The following is a 20,150-nucleotide window of genomic DNA, read 5'->3' on the forward strand; positions in this document are numbered from 1 at the left end:
CCCAGGACCCACAGATGGGACATGGAAGATATTTACAGGGCTACCAATAAATAAGTATTACATTAATAATACACTCCAACACCCCCCCCCCCCACAATTGCCACTATGACCAGCAGAGGGCGGCAGAGGCTTGTTACGTGATTTCCTTTTCTTAAAAGTCTGTCGATCATTTTTCTTTTCTTTTTCCAGTGTGATTGTAGTATCAAACTAAACTTTGCTTTCAGTTTAGTGGAACAAGCTAATCAGAGAGACAGCTGCCCTCTTGCTTACTTAACAAAAAAAAAACAAATTGACAAAACACTGTGACTCAATTCACAATGTAAACCTTGAGAAGAAGGCTGTAAAAAATTTGAAAATGTACTCTTCAATGGTGAATGCAGCAAGCAGCTTACTTGCTAACTATACACTCTTAGAAATAAAGGTTCCAAAAGTGTTCTTCTACAAGGGCTGAGGTTCTACCTGGAACCATTTGCTGAAACCCTTTCCCAAAGAAAGGGTTTTTCAAGGGTTCTTGGTAACACTAATGGGTTCCAGGAAAAACCATTTTGATCCAGAGAACCCTTTAAAACCCCTTTCCTGAATAAATGGTTTTTGGTAACACTAAAGGTTCCAGGTTCCACCTGGAACCAAAAAAGGGTTCTCCTATGAGGACAAGCCGAAGAACCATATATGGTTCTACTTTTATTATTATTTCTAAGAGTGTAGGTATAAGTAACGTATATATATATATACTGTATATATACATATATGCATGTATTAAGTGGAAATCCAGATGAAATGACAGGACACATAAATGGATGACGGAACAGCCTTTTTAGGAGCAACACCATCAGGTTGAACCTGTGGCTGATGATGGTGATGGACATGTTGAGGAAAGATTGGGTGGATGGTGCCCTCTGCTGGTGAAATGATGATGATGACCAGTGGGGTGGCAGTCAGATGGGTCGGGATCAGGACAGCACACTGGTGTTCTGTGAATCCACGTCCTGCATGTTCATGACGTCCGTACTTACTCCACTCTCATATGTGGGATTGTCAAACGCAGACTCTTCTGTCATGTTGTCGTACGGCGGCGAGGACGTCGGCATTCTGGACTTTCCCTGCAGTCTGGAGTAAACGGGGAGAGAACCGGGGAATATCCTGTGAAGACTAATTTGACGGCAAATGCAATTAATGAAGTGTTAAAATCACAACTTACTTTGCAAAGTAGACATAAATCCCGAGAACAACCACCAAGATGATTGCAGTTGGAATAAAGATGGCCACGGTAATATTAGTTCCCTCCACACTGTAATCCCTATTGACAACTAGAATAAAAGAAGGAAAAAAAGTCAAAACACAACAGAATAATCAAACACACACAAACATTGTGTCAAAATATAATTAAATTAAATTCAATTTCATTTGTAAAGCGTCAAATCACAACATACATTATCACAGAACTCACCATCTAGTCTATGTTCATTCACAGACTGCGATGAAGATGCTACAAAGACAAAATTATCCTGGAGTTAGTGTTTAAAGAGTTGAATAGCAAAAAAACATCTTATTATACCTCTGCTACTGACTTTGCCACCCCTGACTTATGGTATTGTAATTATTTTTTTTTTTTCAAATGTCTGAAGTTTACCTCTGCATGCAGGTGGAGTGCTGTTCCATTGTGAAGGGTGTCCAGGGACGCAGTAGACGGTGGCCTCACCCTGCAGCTCGTGACCTGGGTGGCAGGAGAAGGTCAGTGTCTCTCCTGCTTGGTAAAAGGCCTTTTCAGAGCTCTGCACACTGGTGGAGGCAGCACCGGGGTTCCTGCACGGCTCGTACTTCTCAGCTGTGTGCATGGACAATAGCTGATGTCATAAAAATTATATTATAATAACATTTCAACTTAAGGAACAAAACAACGCCACTATGTGCTGTATAATTTTTTGATTTAACTTTCAAAAGTGACAAATTAAGTTTCTAGTTCGTCACCAAAGAACTATGATAGTTCTTGGCTCAGTGGAGTCAGCCTCTGACTACTGTGTGTATCCATAACCCCAACTAATTAAATTAAATAAAAAAAAACTAATAAATCCCTAATAAACCCTTTAACATGTCAATATACTACTGTGTATGTAGCCCTCACACACAGAGATTGTGGTTGTGTGGTGAGCCAATCATGTGACACACTTACGGACACACTTGGGCAGCCTCTCGCTCCACTTGGGCGCTGCTGAATCGCGGTTGTAGCAGGTGAGGAGGCTGCTGCCCGACAGGACGTAGCCTTTATTGCAGGTAAACTGCACCGTCGATCCAACAGTGAAGCGGCTGCCTGCCGCAACAATTACTTTACGACTGTGCTCCACATTTCCGGGGTCCCGACATGTCATCACTGCATCGAAGGAACACATGACCATTGTTTGTTGTCAGTGTCATGGGAAGTGATGGTAGAAAACAACTTTTTTTTTTGGTATCGGAGGCTGTTTCTCATCTTAGCTTTCCGTCTGTCATCACAACTGCTAATATCACAGCATTGATCTGTCGCCAGCTGACCAAGTAACCTGTGAGCATGTTGCGGGAACACATAAAACTGGTTTGCACTCGATAAGAAAGCAACCTGTTGACAGCATCACTTTAATCAGAGATGGGGAGCAAGCTACAAACACCTGATATAATGTGTTTTTACATTTAAGTCTTCAGTCCACTTGATACACATGATCTGATCTGATGCTTTGGACAAATCATACATTCAGCCTCATAACTGCAACCTTTAGGGTCTTAGACTGAACTCCATTTGACAGTAAAGAAAAAGATCTGCCTCAGCAAACATGACACTGATGTCCCTGTATCATCTATACATGGCCCGACTTCCCTTCCACTCAGACAGTAATTGCAAATTAGATGACAAGAAGTGCCTTACCGAAGCAATTCAAATATCCCTATGAGAAAAAGTGTGTTCAGCCAGTAGGGGGAGCCAAACAAATTGGATCATCTACCTCCATCTTGTCCTCTCCCCTGTGTTCTTCCCGACAGCTCCATCATCAACATCCTTTGACCAATATAATCACTATCTCTCCTCTGCAAGTGACCAAACCATCTCAACCTTGACTCTCTTTATGCCGACTTAATCTCAGAACCACTCAACCTGAACCGAATTATGTTTTGTTTGACACTGTTACATCTAAGGCAAAGTTTTCACATAATCCTGGAAACTTGTGCCCAAATCGAGTCAACTCTTGCATGCACTGTTGAAAAGTAAAGTGGAAACTAAAGTGTCAACATCTGTTCTGAGGAACTCTGTAGGGTTTACAGATTAAACATATGTAGATTAAAATCATGCATGAGCGCTTTCTTAATCTAGTGCACTCACAAAGATATGAATAACCAGAGCAATCAGGCTGGTGACTTCTTACTCATTCAACTCTCTCTGTCTGACTTTGTGTTCTTCCTCTCACCTTCCTCACACTTTGGCACGTCACCGCTCCATGTGAGATCCCACTGGCACATGAGAATCTCAGAGCCAACCAGCTGGAATCCAGGGTAACACTGGTAAGTGACGACAGTGCCGTGGATGAGGTCCGGGTGGGAAGTGCTCTTCCAGCCGTTAGTGACCTCGGGCAGCTCAGAGCAGGTGTCGTTCCTTGGCACCTCTGTTGGGGGTTGTGTTGATAGAGAAGAAAAACAAAGAATAATTATAAGTACAGAAAAGTACAGATTTTTTACAGAAAAAAAATCACATCACATTTTCTAACATTTGTGCACTAAACACAAGCACTTTTAGGAGTCTGTCAAGCAATACTATCAGACCTGATTGAGGGAGCGTTTAACTAACAGACATTTATTTCTACTAAAATGTTCCATGTCCCTTTAAATGACTGATGATGGAGTTACAGAGTGGTGAATTAATGCCTTAGTAAAGCCTTGTGCTCTGTTCTACACTGTTTGTATGGATTGTTTTTATTGGCTCGCTGTCACTTGTAAAGGTCAAGGGTCCTTGCTCATCTAGTCTGTATGCCCATGTGTCCCCGACAGCTGTGTCTGTGTGTTGAATGTGAGTGAATGGGTCAATGGCAAAAAGTATAATATAGTTACAATATTATTGTGAAGCAGTTTTGAGTGGTCATCATTACAAAAAAAGGTGCCATATAAATACACAACATAAGGGGTATCTCTGTAGTAAAATAAATAAATAATACATTATAAATCTCCATTAAATCACAATCTTACCAAAGAAGTGCACCACAAAACCATTGTTGTAGCCAAAAATGTTGGTGGCGGGATCCGACTGAAACTGTATCGTGACATCACCCATGGACGTATAGAGCTTGAAGCGTGGCCGCGTGCCACTGTACTGTCCCAGGATGTTCGCTGTGAGGTCATCGCCGTCGTAGAAGGTCAGCAGGTCATTCTTACCCATGTGGAGGCTAGACAGACGAAAATAAAAAGGGGTTATATTTCTATATTTCTTATGATATGAAGCGTTTCATATAGAGCACAGCTGAAGTACTCCTGACAATAGATGGTGTATAACAAGTGGACATTGGTTTTTGGACAGCCACCAGAGGGCGACTCCACAAGCTGCAAAAATAACCTGATTTAAATGTAAGTCTATGGAAAAATTAGCTTCTACTTCTCACTTGCTTATAACATTAGTAAACATTTTCCTGAGGAGTTAATGGTCTCAATCGTGTGTTTGCTTTCCTCTGGAATAGAACATGATGTCACTTTTATAAAGGATGATCCTGTTTAGAGGCACACACGAGTGTGATTGACAGCTGGAATCCATCAGCCAGTTAAACTGCAAATCTCAAGACTTCAAAATGGAAGTTTGTTTTGCAATCAGAAGCCTCCATCCACTTCTTAAAGTCTCTCTTGCTATCCCCATATATTGTACTGGCAAAGAATTGTACATTGACTTACTGTAAGTGTCTTTAAGATAAAATTCAAAGCTGACGACTCAAAGCGCTGTCAGCAGTATTCAGAAAATATTTAATCTGTATATGAGAGGGATCTGATGTGAAGTAAACACTAAATAATTCATATTGTATGATTAAGCCCCCCAAGCATGACTCTCATGAATATGTACTGTATGTGAAAAATGTATGAGCGAGACTTGCAGACAAAAAGTGTACAGTACAGCACACGTCAATGTTTACATACAAGTTAATGTAAAGCAGCCGAGTCGGCCGTACGGAATCTCTGCTGAAAATGATTAAATTAAGAATGCATTAACCTTTTCCATCTGGTGATTCATGTGTCCTTGCCCTCTTTATAGAGCATCAGTAAAGCTTGACATTTATTCACACGCGGGGATGATGGAAAAAAAAAGAAAGAAAAAAAAAAGAAGCTGCAGAAGTTGTATTTCCCTTGCTGATATAATAGGCAGGGAAAACTAGCAGCTCTTTATTTGCCTGAAGGCCAGTGTTGGAAAATAGCTGTGCAGATGTGCTGGATGATTGTTAATATTCACAAGCTGTCCTGAAAACAATTTTATAGTCAGTATTTGCACTGTGTGCTGTACACACAATTGTCATTCCATGAATCACCTGTCCTCTGTATAGACTTCCACCTGGTATTATTTAACCAATTAAGTGCAAAGTAAAACATTTTATTTTAAGCTGTCTCATTATGATGACATACTGTTCCTGAGTCCTGAGTACTATTTTCCTTCTCCCTTCATCTGTATTTCTTTGTAACCCGTCTTTAAATCTGAGGGAATATCATTGTTGTTACATCGTCTTGCACTGAAGCGACCGAACCAAAGTGTTCGCAGAGCTGCTCAAACATCAGATCAGAGATGTACCGGCACATAAAGTGACTAAAACAAAACAACACAAAGGCTTCTCTTTTAACAGCTGTGCAGTCGGGTACTTTTCCTAATACTGTTTACACACTGTGTATTGGTACTTTTTCAGTTCTTGACACAGATGTACATATTTTATTGAGTACCGTCTTTATTATTTTGTTAAATATAGTTTTTTTTCTGAGTATATTGCACCTAAGTTCATATCTTAGCATATGCATGTTAGTTAGTTAGCTGTGAATGCTGTTATTTTCTGATCTTAGTAATTTTGTGATCAGTCAAGTATTTCTGATTCTGATTTAACATATATATGATGTTTTTACAGTGTGTTATTTTCTTGATCTTGGCATCTCCTCTCATCATGTGATAATTCTCTCCTGATTCTCTCATACAGACACTTCCACGTTGTGTGTCCTCTTTTGCTGACATAAAAGTGAAACAGTCAGCACGACACAGTATGTGTAACACGGTGTAATAGCCGTTGCTTTTGTACATACGTTACATACAGTACATCACCTTATAGAACAGCATATAAATAATTTAAATGGTGATGTAGTCGCTGACATTTCACTTCCGGAGGTGTCTTAATATAAATTTGTCTTATTCACTAACAACAATAAATAACAAATATCCCTCATATTGGTAGGGTAAAAGCAATAATGTTTAAAAAAAAAAAACATTCCGAACATGTAAAGTATATGAACAATTAAAATGGAAATTCTAAAAAGTAACACATTTGCATTATGTTTTAAAGATGAAGATAGTTTGATAATTCAAAATAAAACATAATATGGACATGGTAAAAATAAAGTGTCAGGAAGTCTTTGAATAAGAAGATTATTCCTGTTAACATTGATTGACCTGTTAACTCGCGTAACAGTATGCTACTGAGGCATTTCCTTTCCTTTCTAATATAAGGGCACATTGTGCTTCAACCTGTGCAAAAAGCTTAAAATACAACTGTAAATTTGATTTTTAATTCAATGAATTACATTTGTTCTTATATTGTCAGATCAACCAGAACCAACAATGCTCCACTACTGAACATGAGGTCTGGACCATCTTCATTTTTTACATAATATTTGAAAAACCAAAAAAAACCAAAAGGCATCCTGTGATGGTTCAGCTTCATTTGGGATTGGCTATTTTATGACGATGAAAGGAAACAAATGACCTTAGTCTATCTCTCTATTCAGTACCTCCCTCAAACAATTTACATATCATTTCTGCAGCAGAAACAAGCTGCAGGGAAAATAAATAAGAAAAAAAAATAAAAATAATAATGCACCCACTTCAGCTTGAATTAACCAGTCTAGAAAAGTCTTTAAATTCTGTGTTGACTATCAGCATTAATGGTAAAAGAAAAACACTGCATACCTAGCATACTACTACTAGGCCGCTTACTACATTTACTTCTACACTCTTAGACATTACAAACTGTATACCTGTTGCATTTTTTTACTCTATTTTGATGTGTTTCAAAATGTTTTGTAGAATTTGATTTGTTTCTGTGTTTATATTGTTGTTATAATCTTTGTACGATGACTCTCTGTATTCACTGTAACCGAATACAGAGAGTAACCGATAGAAGCATCTAATTCATTCAAACTATACTATGATCTGTACTGAATCTCAAACACACTTTGATGACTTTTTTTGTCCTTTTCGGCATGTAACGGATTTAATTTACCTACTTTTATTCTTATGCATGTCCATCACCAGGCCGTCTTCTGAACATAATGTTGGCTGAGTCATGCCACAAACAGTTTTGGCACAGTTTTGCAACATCAACACCACCCCCCCACCCCTTTTTTCCATTCTGATATCCACCAAAACAAATACCCATTCTCCTTTCTGTAAAAACATCTACATTCTGGTCAGTTTTTAGACGAAAGGCAAGGTCAAGAGAGCAGCCCTGGTGTTTCTGAAAACTATCCTGAAGCCCAAGCTTTCCCATTTGACAACTTGCAACCTCTCCTCCTGTCTGGGTCACATACACTCATCAAGGATTCTGCAGTCATTTTCCCTCTGACCCCAAACATTTGCTCCACGCTCTGAAGTCCATTCAAAACCCTGGTGACAACACCGAGAGGTTGCCAAATGAACAGTGCCTTTAAATTTAGTCCAGACTTGCACAGCAGTCAGTGGTGAATCACTGCAGGCTGTTCAGCTGCCTACGATGCAGCAACCTGGCAATTACTTCACCCAAATGTCATCCCACCTGGCTCCTTTTTAAACGGTTTCCCCTCTGGTCAGGAAGGCAGTCACTCTCTCTTTTGTTGTACACCGATCCCATTAAAATTAGTCTGAAGGATAAGATTTCCTTTCCCTATTTTTTTTTTTAAGTCTAATGCACTTTCTGTCACTGCCTCTTGAAAACTATAATAAAATTCTAAAAAAATAAATTCTGGGAAAATGTTACTCTCATCATAGTCATAGTCATTTTTTAGATGTTTTAATGAAGAAATGTTACACGTTCTATCTCCAAATGTCACAGTGGATGAGAAGTCAACAGTGGTGTAGCCATGAATGATGTAATATCACATTTATCCACAGGAGGGCAGTTTAGATAAATCCATATGGAATCTTCCACTTCCTGTTTGCCATTTGGAGCCAGCAGGAGGGACAAACACCGAGTACTCTCTTAGGACCACGAGGTGGAATCGAACCAGCCACCACCAGACTGGTACAACCTTACAGTTGTGAAATCAACCACCACGCCACACATCCCTGAGAGATTCAGGAGCTCTTGGTGCTTTTCAGTGTTCACTTTGGATGTGGAACCTTAAATGTGGGTGTATAAGGGAATTGAACCCACAACCTCAAGAACCTGATAACTCTTCCTTAACCAGTTGAGCTAACTCCAGACTCTTTCATTAAGTTTTCGAACTCATATTTACTATTGAATATTGTATTTAAAAATCAGTCCATGCAAGATTTGAACCCATACTCACAGGGACCTCAGGAACATGAGTCATTCTCTTAGTCCCATGAGCTATTTGTCCTTGAGTGCTTTTTTCCTAGAATTTGAAGCCTTTCAATAATAGAACCCATGACTTCAACGTATTGAACTACTTAATAACGTCGGTCCATCACATGTAGCCAAACAGTTTGTGTAATGGTTTACACACTTGTCTTTGGAGCAGGAGACTCAACGTCCTGAGGTTCCTGTGAGCATGGGTTCAAATCTTGCATAGACTGATTTTTAAATACAATATTCAACCAAAAAGAGTAAATAGGAGTTTGAAAAAATTAAAGTTAGAGTGTGGAATTAGCTTAAGTGGTTAAGGAGCAGTTGTCAGGATCCTGAGGTGGATGAACCATCCACACTTGCTCACAGGAACCAGGGAATTGAACCAATTCCCTGGTTCCTGTGAGCAAGTGTTTGATTCTAGCATGGGCAAGGTGTAATCATTGCATATGATTACTACTGATGGTTCTTTAATTGTTTTATTTTATTACCCATTTGAACAGTTTCTTCTTTCTTCGTTTCCTATAACAAAGAAATAATTAAAACAGAATAATTTTTGGCTTGTGGAAAAAAAAAAAAAAAAAAAAGAAGAAGACATTTGAGAATCATCAATTCCAGGTTTGAAAAATATTGATGAACATTTTTCAAACATTTCCTGAATTCTTTATCTTTCTGTAACAAACAGAAAACAACATTACTGTCACATTAGCATTAGCATTAGCCGGTGGCATGTAAACACCTGTGATCAGATCACGGATGTTAACAACAGTTGTAAACATCAATAGAACATCTAAGAAATGAGTGGATCATTCTTAAGCAGCAGTTACCACGTTTGTCCCCGCTGCTCCTCGTCCTCCTCCCGGTTGTCTCCTCCTGCTCCAAATGGCTCCAAATGGCTAACAGGAAGTGGAAGATTCCAGATGGATTTATCTAAACTGCCCTCCGGTGGACAAGCGTGATATTACATTAATAGCTGCTCAACTGCTGAAACTGCCCTCTTGTGGACAAACGTTCAATATTCTACTCAGGAACTCGAGTAATTCTCTTAGTCCCATGAGCTATTTGTCCTCGTGAGGGTTTTCCTAAAATGTCAACGTTCACGATAAGTATGGTCAAAAAATGTCATAGTATAGTATGTCGTCCAATTTTTTCTTTATAAATTATTGATTGTTTGGCTGGATTTGGATTTCAGTTAAATAGACAAACTGAGACAAACACAGTGATATTTGAGAACTGAAATAAAGTTTATATGATTTACAGAAAGTCTGCAACATCAGCAGATTCTGGAGAACAATGTCCAGGAATCAGTGACAAAGTTGAAGTTGTCAAATTGAACTGGAGATGTTTTGTAAAGAAGAATGGTCTTGCCTAATTTTGTTTAAATAATTCTTGCACACTTTCTGTAAATCATATAAACTTTATTTCACCACTTGTGTCTCCTATATGACATATTTAACTTTCACTGACAGCTTAGACCAGGAGGGGGTTGTGCTATGTCCCAGAAGGTGTAAATCTTTGAGGCTAAAATTCTCCCTAAAGCAGACTTGGTAGACTTGTGACCGGTTTTGCCGTAGCTGGACACATATTAATAGATAAGAGCTCACCTCAAACTATTTAACTCATATTTCTCATATTTTATTGGAGAAAAGTTGCACATTATATATTTAAATATTGCATTGTAGAGTAGTAAGTTCAGTTCTGTTTTTGAAAGAAAACATTCTTTTTGTAGAGTTTCTTTAAAAAAAATAAAAACCTTCCAGCAAACCAATCGCAGCAGCTCAAACCGGAGGGGATGACAGCTGTGTTTTGTACAAGCCTCCAGGCGAGTTGTCACCTTCACTGACACGTCAAGTAAAATCGCCAAAATGCAACCGCTAAATTCCCCTCGTAACTCAAAGGGAATGAACATTACTTCGAGATCGATATTTGTTTGTTTTCTCATACACATCTTTGAATCAGGCTTGTTCAAATAAAAATAACCTTTTTATTTTGAACAAGGCACCCACATTCAAAACAAGTGGACCTGCTGTTGTGATGTTGCTCAGATTCTCCACTAGAGGACTCTGTAAACCGAATGCTGCGCCCCCTTATCTGATTCTGCTCAGTTAACACACAAACACACACACACACAAACACACACACACTGCACCTCAGTGTCTTGAATTGTGAGACATGTCTGTGTAAACACAATCCACATCTGATCCATTTTACCTTCCCGTGTTCCACAGGTTAAGATATCACCTATATCTTGTCTCGAGTCATGCTCCAAGTTAATTAGCAAAGAGCCCTCCCCTCCTGTTAAGCCTAAATTAATTAATCAGACTTCATAATGAACACTGCTCCTCTGTAATTGCCAGCACAGACACAGCGATGAATGATAATATAGAAAACATTCTAATTAATGTGGAAAAGTGTGTGCCCACCCTCATAATGAGACTCTCATCCACCACGAGCGCTTTTTTTTTTGGGCCACTTAAAAATGTATAATGCACACGCGCAACACAGCCTTCCACACAAATAACATGTTGACCACGAGTTACTCTCAACCCAGACATGAGGGTAATGATGGGGTCTACGGGGGATCAGAGAGGCCATGGGTTGTCTGGGCCATGCATGACCAACCTTGAGATGAACTGCAGCCACAGCGCAGCACCATTCACTTACAGCGAGTGGCCTCATGTGGCTCAGATTAAAACAAACTCAAGGCTGGGGCCATTTAAAAATAAATAATAAATCGCTGAATGAAAATCAGTTTGCCTCACATCGAACTTGTTTACTGCTGCATGAAAAAAAAAAAATTCCTTACCCTCGATGGACTGGTCGACTTTCAACATTAATCACTGAGTCTTAAGCTCCACCTAAAACAGAGGCAAGCAGGGCCACAGCAGCCCTGTGTGGGTTCTCTCTGTCTGTCTCTGCCTCACTCACTCTCTCTTTCTCCTTCTCAACACTCACTCTTTATCATTTCCCTACTATTTTATATATACTATTACAGTTAATGTTAATATTATCCTCATCCATCCAGCAGGGAGCCGGAGCTCTTATATCTCATGCCTGATTCTGAATCTCGAGAAGTGTTTAGCTCTGAATCAGGGTACTTTAAGCCCCTTTTTCTACCTATGGTAGACAGTCACTGGATTGAAATACAGCTACAAGGTTTGTGATGCCGCTCACGATTAGCAGTGCTGTCGCTTAAGACTCCTCTGTTAAATTTTGAGATTTTAGACATTTCCTTGGTAATTGTTGGAGATTAAACCACAATTTTACGATTGTTAAAGGTGCATTATGTAATAAATCTAAAGCAACTGGCCGTAAAATCCTCCTAATATATCACAGAGACTCAGGAATAATGTTCATATAACAAACTGAACTCACCAACAACAACAGTACAGCCAAAATATTCACATTAAAAAAACATTTTGCAGACTGCAAATCATGTTTTTGTTTTGAAATCATGTTTTGGCATGTGGCGCCACCTACCGTCATCTACCAATCACTGCAGTCAGTAGAGTCTCAGCTGCCGAGCAACCACCAGTTGCCAGTTAGGTCAGAAAACGGAACCTAAAAGACCTCTGTATTTTGAATTTGAATGTAGTAACCGTTTTTGGCCACATTCTTACATATGGCACCTTTAAGTCTTTTTAACTTATCTAGAGTTCGCCATTGTTCGGCTTGATTCTTGTGTTGGACTTTTACTCACCCTTCTTCCTGTGACGCACTCTGACCAATGAGTGGCCGGCAAATTCAATTTAAGGCTTACAGTTAAAGACTAATAACCGAGTCTTGGAGGTGCAAAGTAAAAATCTGATGGCAAAACGTCAGTGAGAAGAGTGTTGGATTTCTTAAAGATGAACAAAACGAATTATGGAATAACACAATTCAATCTAATAGAAATAATGTTGAATAAAGAAATAAAATAAAATAAATGTATTTCATTTTTTTTTCTCCCTATTTTTTGGTGGAACAGTACATGTGATTATGATCACATTGATGAAGATTCTTTTCAGCTGAAATAAAATATAAACTTTTTAAATTATATATAAAGTGAATGAAATCCATTAACAACAAGTTCCCTTACAGTTCAGTGAATAAATAGATAAAATAAATCTGGAATGTTTTTACAGCTTTTTGCTTCTTCATAGGTGACATAGTGTTTAGAGTTTGACAGAAAATTAATTAAAGGAGTTTTTGAGTTTGTGGATATGACATACTTTCTCAGAAATAAGGTTTCCAAAAGGGTCCTTCTAGAAGGACTGAATTTTGATCCAGAGAACCCTTTAAAATCCCTTTCCCGAATAAAGGGTTTTAAAAGGGTTCTTGGTGAAAGCCTCCAAAAGGGTTCTCCTATGAGGATAAGCCGAAGAACTTTATATGGTTCTACTTAATTGAGTGATATACTAACCAGGTTACTTCTCAGTTGACCAAATACAAACTACAAAATTACATCAAACTATTTTTTGGACACTGGTGTCTATTTTATTTCTAATAATACTAATTTACATTTGGGAGGACATTGCTACTGATGATGGATCAACAAAGCCATATTCAAATAGTCGATGAGTCTCACTGGGCATGGTGGTGAAGCTCCTTCTGCTCAAAGTTTCTAAAGTTATTGTGTATAGAGTATATTTTTTTCAAACATTTATGCTTCCAGGGACGATGGAGTCAATCATAGCTGGGTGAGAGACAGGTGACCAGCCTATAACCAGAGCAACATACCGAGAGAAAAAAAAAAACATTCTTGAGAAGTTATCGTCCAATTATTTCAGGGAAAGACACATAGGGGTGTCCATACTCCCTCCCTTTTTTACTTAAAGGAATCCTTGTCTCAGAAAAAACTTGATAACCTCTATGTTAGGGCACCACACAGCCGCTACTGAAATGGCCTCAAAATAAAAACTCATAATAGTTTCTTTTTGTTTTAGTGCCTCAAGGAGTCAGGAAATGCCAACAAGTAAAAACCCATCTCGTGCCTACTACTAAAATCTGTCTGCTCAGCATCCACCTCATGTTATTTCATCAGACCTCAGACATATTCACTCTTACAGCAAGAATGAATTATGAATGCAGAAAAAACAAACTGGAGGGAGCAGATGCCTGCATGCATAAATGACCACTCTCACCAATAGCTATAGCCACTGTTTGAGTGATTCTATTATTCTGTAACCTCAGGCAGTATCCCTGCTGGTTAAATTTTAACCTCTTCATGACCTCTTGCCTGCAAGTGCTACAAGTAAAACAAAACAAACAAAATCACTCATGTAGTTTGTTTGCTCTAATAGGGTGTAAGCCCATTGAAGAATTATGGGAATGATTCCCACAAGAAAAGAGAGATAAAGCTGTGTAGGAGGAGCAAACCATGATGACGATTATTGTGCACACATTAAAGGTACATTCCAAGAAATGTAGTAAAATAACCATGATATGCCACCAGAATTCAAGAACACGTTAAGTTAAAATACTTGCTTGATACAGCTAGTTTATTTAATGCGATGATGACAGAGAAGTGACATCTAGCAGCTTTTTAAAAGGGTTTTCTGGATCAAAATGGTTCTCACTGTTCTCCAGGTAGAACCTCAGCCCTTGTAGAAGGACCCTTTTGGAACCCTTATTTCTAAGAGCGTAGAAAACCACAAAAAGCACGTTTGTTGACACGTTTTCCCTCAGCATACGTCATCCTCATTATTGGTCTGATTGATTGTAGGTCTATCCAAGTGCGTACAGAGGCGTTTTTATCTAAGTCCGTTGGCCACACCTCTTGGAAGTGGGAGGCGTCAACACCCTGTCTGTTTGCTGGCACCTAGCTGTCTCTGCTACTGTGAATCTGCTGCTGCTCAGAGCAGACACACATTCACTTTTACTTTTTACCTTTAGCTGACATGAGATAAAATAAAATAGAGTGTAACAACAGGTTATTGAACCTTTTTTGTGTGTGTTTTCTTTCTCTGGCAACCAACGCAGTGGTTCTCAAACTTTTTGTACCACCTGAGAAAATATCGATCTCTCTCAGTAACACTATTATCACCAACTTTAAAATACAGCGGTGTAAATAGTTCTATTTAGCAAGGAGCCAGATTTATTCTCTCTACATTATTTTAAACTTGGATTGCAGTACATGTTTCAACTGCTAATGGTCACACAATGTATTGTGTGTGTGCGGTTGAGGGGACAATGACACCGACAATGATGGCTGAGAGAGAGAGTACACCTATATTTGTGCGTGCACCGTTTCTGGCATGTGTGTGCAGGTGCATGTGCTGTAAGTGTGTGTTGAATTACAGTTGGGACGCCTGGGTGGATAAGTGGCTCTGAGTAGTTCACTGCCAGAGCATATTCATTTCAAAGCCAACTCTGAGACACACACCAGGGAAGTGAGAGCAGGGAGGCTTACTGGCTAATCTGGTCAGAGAGTGAGCTGGAAGCTTCATAGAATTTATAATGTAGCAAATGGTGAGGGAAACAAAAAAAAGAAACAAGTAATTGGCAACAACAGCTACAGAATACCACCCCCATGTGCATGAAAGTATGTGTCTATGTCAATGAGAGGAAAATAAGAAATTGAGTTTGTGTGTGTGTCAGGATGAAGTGTTTAACATCTCTAGGTTGAGTTGACCTCTTGTCTGAACTCTCTCTGTGTGATTTCTAGTCTTACACCTGAGTGGAGCCTCTTACACTTGGATGTCGAGCATGATCCTCTTGTCCTCTTCTACGTGGATGCCCCAGATGCAGTCCTGCCCCTTGTCATAGGCCTCAGGCCAATTAGGAGACAACACAACACCAGCAGAGTCTGTGATCTCCCCGCTGCACACAGCTGCAACACACAGAAACCTTAAGTTCATGGTGGGAAATACATGTTGAGACAAGAAAGTTAATGTCCTCATTACTCAGGCTTCTGCATAGTTATGATTTAACAAGGCTTGAGACAGAGCATGAATATACTACCCATAAGTATGTTTATAAAGAGAATAATCACTTTTAAATAGATATCATCTGGGTTTAGTTGCCTGTGAATAAACCTTTTATACATACTTTCCTCTACAAACCCCGCATCTTGTGATACCATGTTTCTAAAGTGCAATTTAATACGCAAGCAAAGAAGAACCACATCCTCTCTGGTATGTGAAGTCAAATGCAGTACTCTGATGCAAGAGAGTGGTGAGGGGAGGAGGCATCAGTTTGTTTCATTCTGCAGTCTCACCATTGGATTTCATTAATTCACAATGAGTTTATAGATGTTATGTTTTCATGTGACCACATTTCCTTAGACGAGTAAAAAAGAAAAGAAGAGTGAATCAAGCAATTTGGTCCCAAAGGGAAACTGATGAGCTGCTACGTCTGCTACGTATTTTTAAAACTCATCTTAAAACACATTTTTATTCTTCTGCGTTCAACTCAGCATGAGACTCTGCTCTTGTTTTAATGTTTTATTGTTTTCATTGTTAATTTTTTTTATTGTTTTATAGTTTTATTGTTTTTTATTTGTTTAAACATTGTTATTTTTTTATAGTTTTTTATTGTTTAAACATTGTTATTGTTTTATTGTTTATATATATATATATTTTTTTTTTTATTGTTTTTATTTTGTCTCCTATGTGTTATGTGCCATGTTTTATTTATTGTACTGTTAAGCACTTTGTACCAGCTATAGCTGCCTAAAGTGCTCTATAAATAAAGTTGAGTTGAGAGTTGAGAGTTGAGAGTCAGACAAGGGTGTCCGGGTTAACAAAGTCAAAGAGCCCTTTTCACTGAAGTCCTGTTAACTTCCTTAACTGGGGATAGCAGGTCATTAATGATGGCTCTGTTCAGTCCATGGATGTCAGCACAGTGTGACAGTGTACCCAGCATGCACTCTGAAACAGAGCAGGCTAAATGGAACTCTGTCACCACTGACCTGTCAAAATGACAGCTGTGCAAAGGACCCATAAAAACTGGATTCAGAAGCCAAATAACATGAAAGTGAGTCAGTCAGTGGGCAGACTGATGCTCAAATAATGCATACACATTTAACTTAACATTTAAACACAAAGGAAACAAGAGTGATGCCAGAGCTTTGGCTGAAACAAAGACAGAGTTACAGGCTGAGATGGTGACACTGGAGTGGAGGCAAGTGCTGTGGGAACACTGCAGTGTTTAGGAGGCCCCGCCATGCAACCTCCCCAAAAAAGAATGAACTTGGTCTGCTGTGGCCCTGTGTTATAATGTTTGTAAGAAAAACTGCTGAAATGCAGCATTCAAGCTGCCTGACATTGAAACTGTGTGTGTCCACTGAACCGCTTGGTGACCATGACCAACAGGGGAAGAAATTAAATGTTCTCTTATCTAGCTTTACTACAGAGCTTATCAAATTCACTGCATGTGGGAAATAAGACTTGGCCAGCAACAAAGAGAGAGCGGGAAGTAAGGTCAGTGTGTGTGTGTGTGTGTTTGAAGGGGTGAAGGGGCAGAGACCACAGTTCAGTGTGGGGGATATAGTATTTTACGGTTTGTTAGTGTTTATCTGATGACAAATATTGCATGTCCGTTTAATCTCAATTTCAAATCCATGAATCAAAGTGAATCATTTTACAGTTTGAAGAATAAATGTATCATAGATCAGAGGAAAGAGCTTAGGAAGACACAATAACTATCACTGGTATTTCATAGACTTTCACCAACTGCCCTCATCAAACAGACAATAAAAGCTGTGTTTTTATATATATATATATGTATATATAAAAAACCTCACCTCTACAGGCTGGCTCCGTTTCATTCCACTGTGGATTTTCCGCATCTACACACTCGATCACAACGGAGCCTTGCTCTAGCGTGTAGCCGGGGTCACACGAGAATTCAACCACTGCACCCAGGCTGTAAGTGGAGTCACTGCTGCTGAAGTTGCCATATTTCACAAAGGGCTCGTAACACGTGCCTTTTGCAAAAGCTGCAGAATGCACACAGAACACATCGCAAACACAGTGAATACAGGATAGCTGTAACGTTTTTTATATAACGTATAGTCATAATCTGCGTGATCGACTTACCTTCATATCGGATGGCTGCACCAGTGGATGTCACCGTACCATCTGTGGTGAACTCTATGAACAGGTAACGTCCAGTGCTGAGTACACCCTCATTGGGCAAATACTCTACCTCATATGAGTCATACACAGGTGGAGAGTCGATGTTGTTGCCGTTCTTTATCAGCAGCCTGCAGACATATACATATATACGGTATCACTTTATTTTTAAAGTCTATTGTGGACTCTCTACTCGTAATCAACAGGTATTCAGTATCATGTCAATACAGATTCTGTAGTCTGTTGACATGATCCTGTTAACTTTCAACTAACAGAAGTATCAGAAGTAGGCAGTCAACTAATAACATGCAGAGAGAACTTGTTAAATGATGGTTAATAACACTGCAAACAGACTATTTATAGTCTATAGGGTTAGGGCTAGAAATGCGTGCAGCACAACTTATAGTCTACTGGCAGTTAATCAACTTTGTCATTTATCAGTTGAATATGTGTCAGCTTATTATCTGTTGACATGATTCTGGATTATCAAAATCTATCAACATAACGTGTTACCATATGTATTCATACATACACACAGAGAGAGACGGATTGAAAAAGTACATATGTAAGAAATGCATTGCATTATGTGTGGTCCATTGTGACCAGTGAATTTTAACTGTGCTCTTATATAACAGAAAAACCATAAATCATCACTGCATTTAGTTTATACCTTTTGACTCTATGGAAGCATGTAGTATATCATCTAGTGTTTAACTGCAAGGGACAAAGAAGGGACACAAGGGTTGTGGATTTGTGTGAGTGCATGTGTGAGATTATTTCTGTTATATCTGTTGGATGAACATTATATAGTTTTACCCATTTAATATCAATGGAATTACATTAAATTCTGACTGGTAAAATTAAAGGCGCGACTTAGAACACTCAAAATGCAATGAAAGCAGTGATCAGCAATTGAATTAGTTCAGATGTTGGAGTGTGGAGGATAACACAAGGTCTTAAGGTACTGTGATGAAATATAATACTTGTGCCTTCGGAAAAATAGTAATAGTAATAGATTACTTTGAGAAAACAATGATGTCATATCCCCACCTGTTTGCTTTATGATAACTTGTATATTCTTTCTTTAGTCATCCTAGCTTTCTTCATTGTCTCTGGTTCTGTGATTGTATACATTGCAATGTATACTTCATCAAATAAAGCTTTATTTCAAAAATATGAGAATGCACTCCATCTTCTTGTCGTGTTTACAATGAAATTTCTTAAACATGAAAAAGAAGAAGATTGTTTCGTGGAAACATCTTTTTCCAAGTGGATGAGGCTTTGCCAAAAGTTACCAAACCTATAAAAGCTCCACTACAATTTGTCTCGGAGGAGAAAAGAAGAAAATCAAGGGGAAACTTTGGAGACGCATTTGAAAAAATGTAGATCGCTTACAGACGGCACAGAAGAGTTTGATGCCAGATTCTTCTTCTTTTGGCTTCTCTTTAGGGGTCGCTACAGCAGATCATCTGCCTCCATCTTGTCTACTCCTGTGTCTCCTGTTACACCAACTGCCCTCATGTCCTCTTTCGCAACATTCATGAACTCTCTGTGGTCTTCCTCCATCTTCAAAATCCTTTGTCTAATATAATCACCATCTCTCCTCTCCAGTTTGATGCCAGATGCCCATGTGGATAATTTTCTCCTGAACAACTAAGCATTTGAGCTTCGGCCAAGGTCTCTCTCTCTCTCGTACACGTTGTCATTGTTTCTTTAATGTACATAATGCTTTTGCAGTCATGTGATAAATCTCTGCTGCTGTGACTCTGCAGTTTGGCTCAGGTGACCACATTGTAACACTGGGTAAAAGTGCAGCTTATTGTTTCCTTGATTGTGAGAAGTTCTTGCCAACCAACAACTTTTATTTTGAACCATAATAACAGGATCCATTGAAGCTGTAATGGCTGCAGTTTTACATGTAGCTCCTTTAAGTGAGCCTTGAAATGTAAAAGACGCATTAAAAGTTAAAAGCTGCCTGAGAGCTGCACACCGTTCCAGTGGTGGCTGTAATTACATAGCGATAATATACTTCACCACTCGCTCATGAGGTGAATGGCCATGTCTGAGGAAGTCATCCATGTGAATCAGTGGTGAAAAATGTCATGCAACTGTGTTTTTCCCAGCTCTCACTACCTTCTGTAGTCCCTTTAATTCATTCGCTTGATGGGACACTTAACGGGTTATAATGATAAAGGGTCCTTTCACATCCATCTGTCACTCCCTAAACATTTGGTTTATTTATAGCCTCTGAGGGTTTTAATGTCTCATCCAGAGCTATAATGTTATTCAGAAAATGAGTTTAACACACACACGCACTCTCTAACTCTTCATCTTAATGTAATTT

The 20,150-nt window shown here is 39.0% G+C and overlaps 1 protein-coding gene across 1 annotated transcript in view; it reads right to left on the reverse strand.

Annotated features, from left to right (window-relative positions):
* Positions 1-950: 950 nt before the first annotated feature.
* The window catches only part of LOC310940390 (seizure protein 6 homolog), a gene marked incomplete at both ends in the record, with an annotated part of 63,663 nt that continues 44,463 nt past the window's right edge, over positions 951-20,150 (reverse strand). Inside the window, 10 exons of the mRNA XM_083905342.1 lie at positions 951-1,107; positions 1,199-1,307; positions 1,448-1,486; positions 1,631-1,825; positions 2,171-2,368; positions 3,432-3,626; positions 4,204-4,400; positions 15,423-15,561; positions 17,476-17,670; positions 17,771-17,937. Of these exons, the coding sequence (XP_083761468.1) occupies positions 951-1,107; positions 1,199-1,307; positions 1,448-1,486; positions 1,631-1,825; positions 2,171-2,368; positions 3,432-3,626; positions 4,204-4,400; positions 15,423-15,561; positions 17,476-17,670; positions 17,771-17,937 (1,591 nt within the window). The remainder of the gene's footprint in view (positions 1,108-1,198; positions 1,308-1,447; positions 1,487-1,630; positions 1,826-2,170; positions 2,369-3,431; positions 3,627-4,203; positions 4,401-15,422; positions 15,562-17,475; positions 17,671-17,770; positions 17,938-20,150) is intronic.

This window comes from Microchirus variegatus, assembly GCF_963457635.1.
Source record: "Microchirus variegatus genome assembly, chromosome: 2".
Classification (NCBI taxonomy): Eukaryota; Metazoa; Chordata; class Actinopteri; order Pleuronectiformes; family Soleidae; genus Microchirus; species Microchirus variegatus.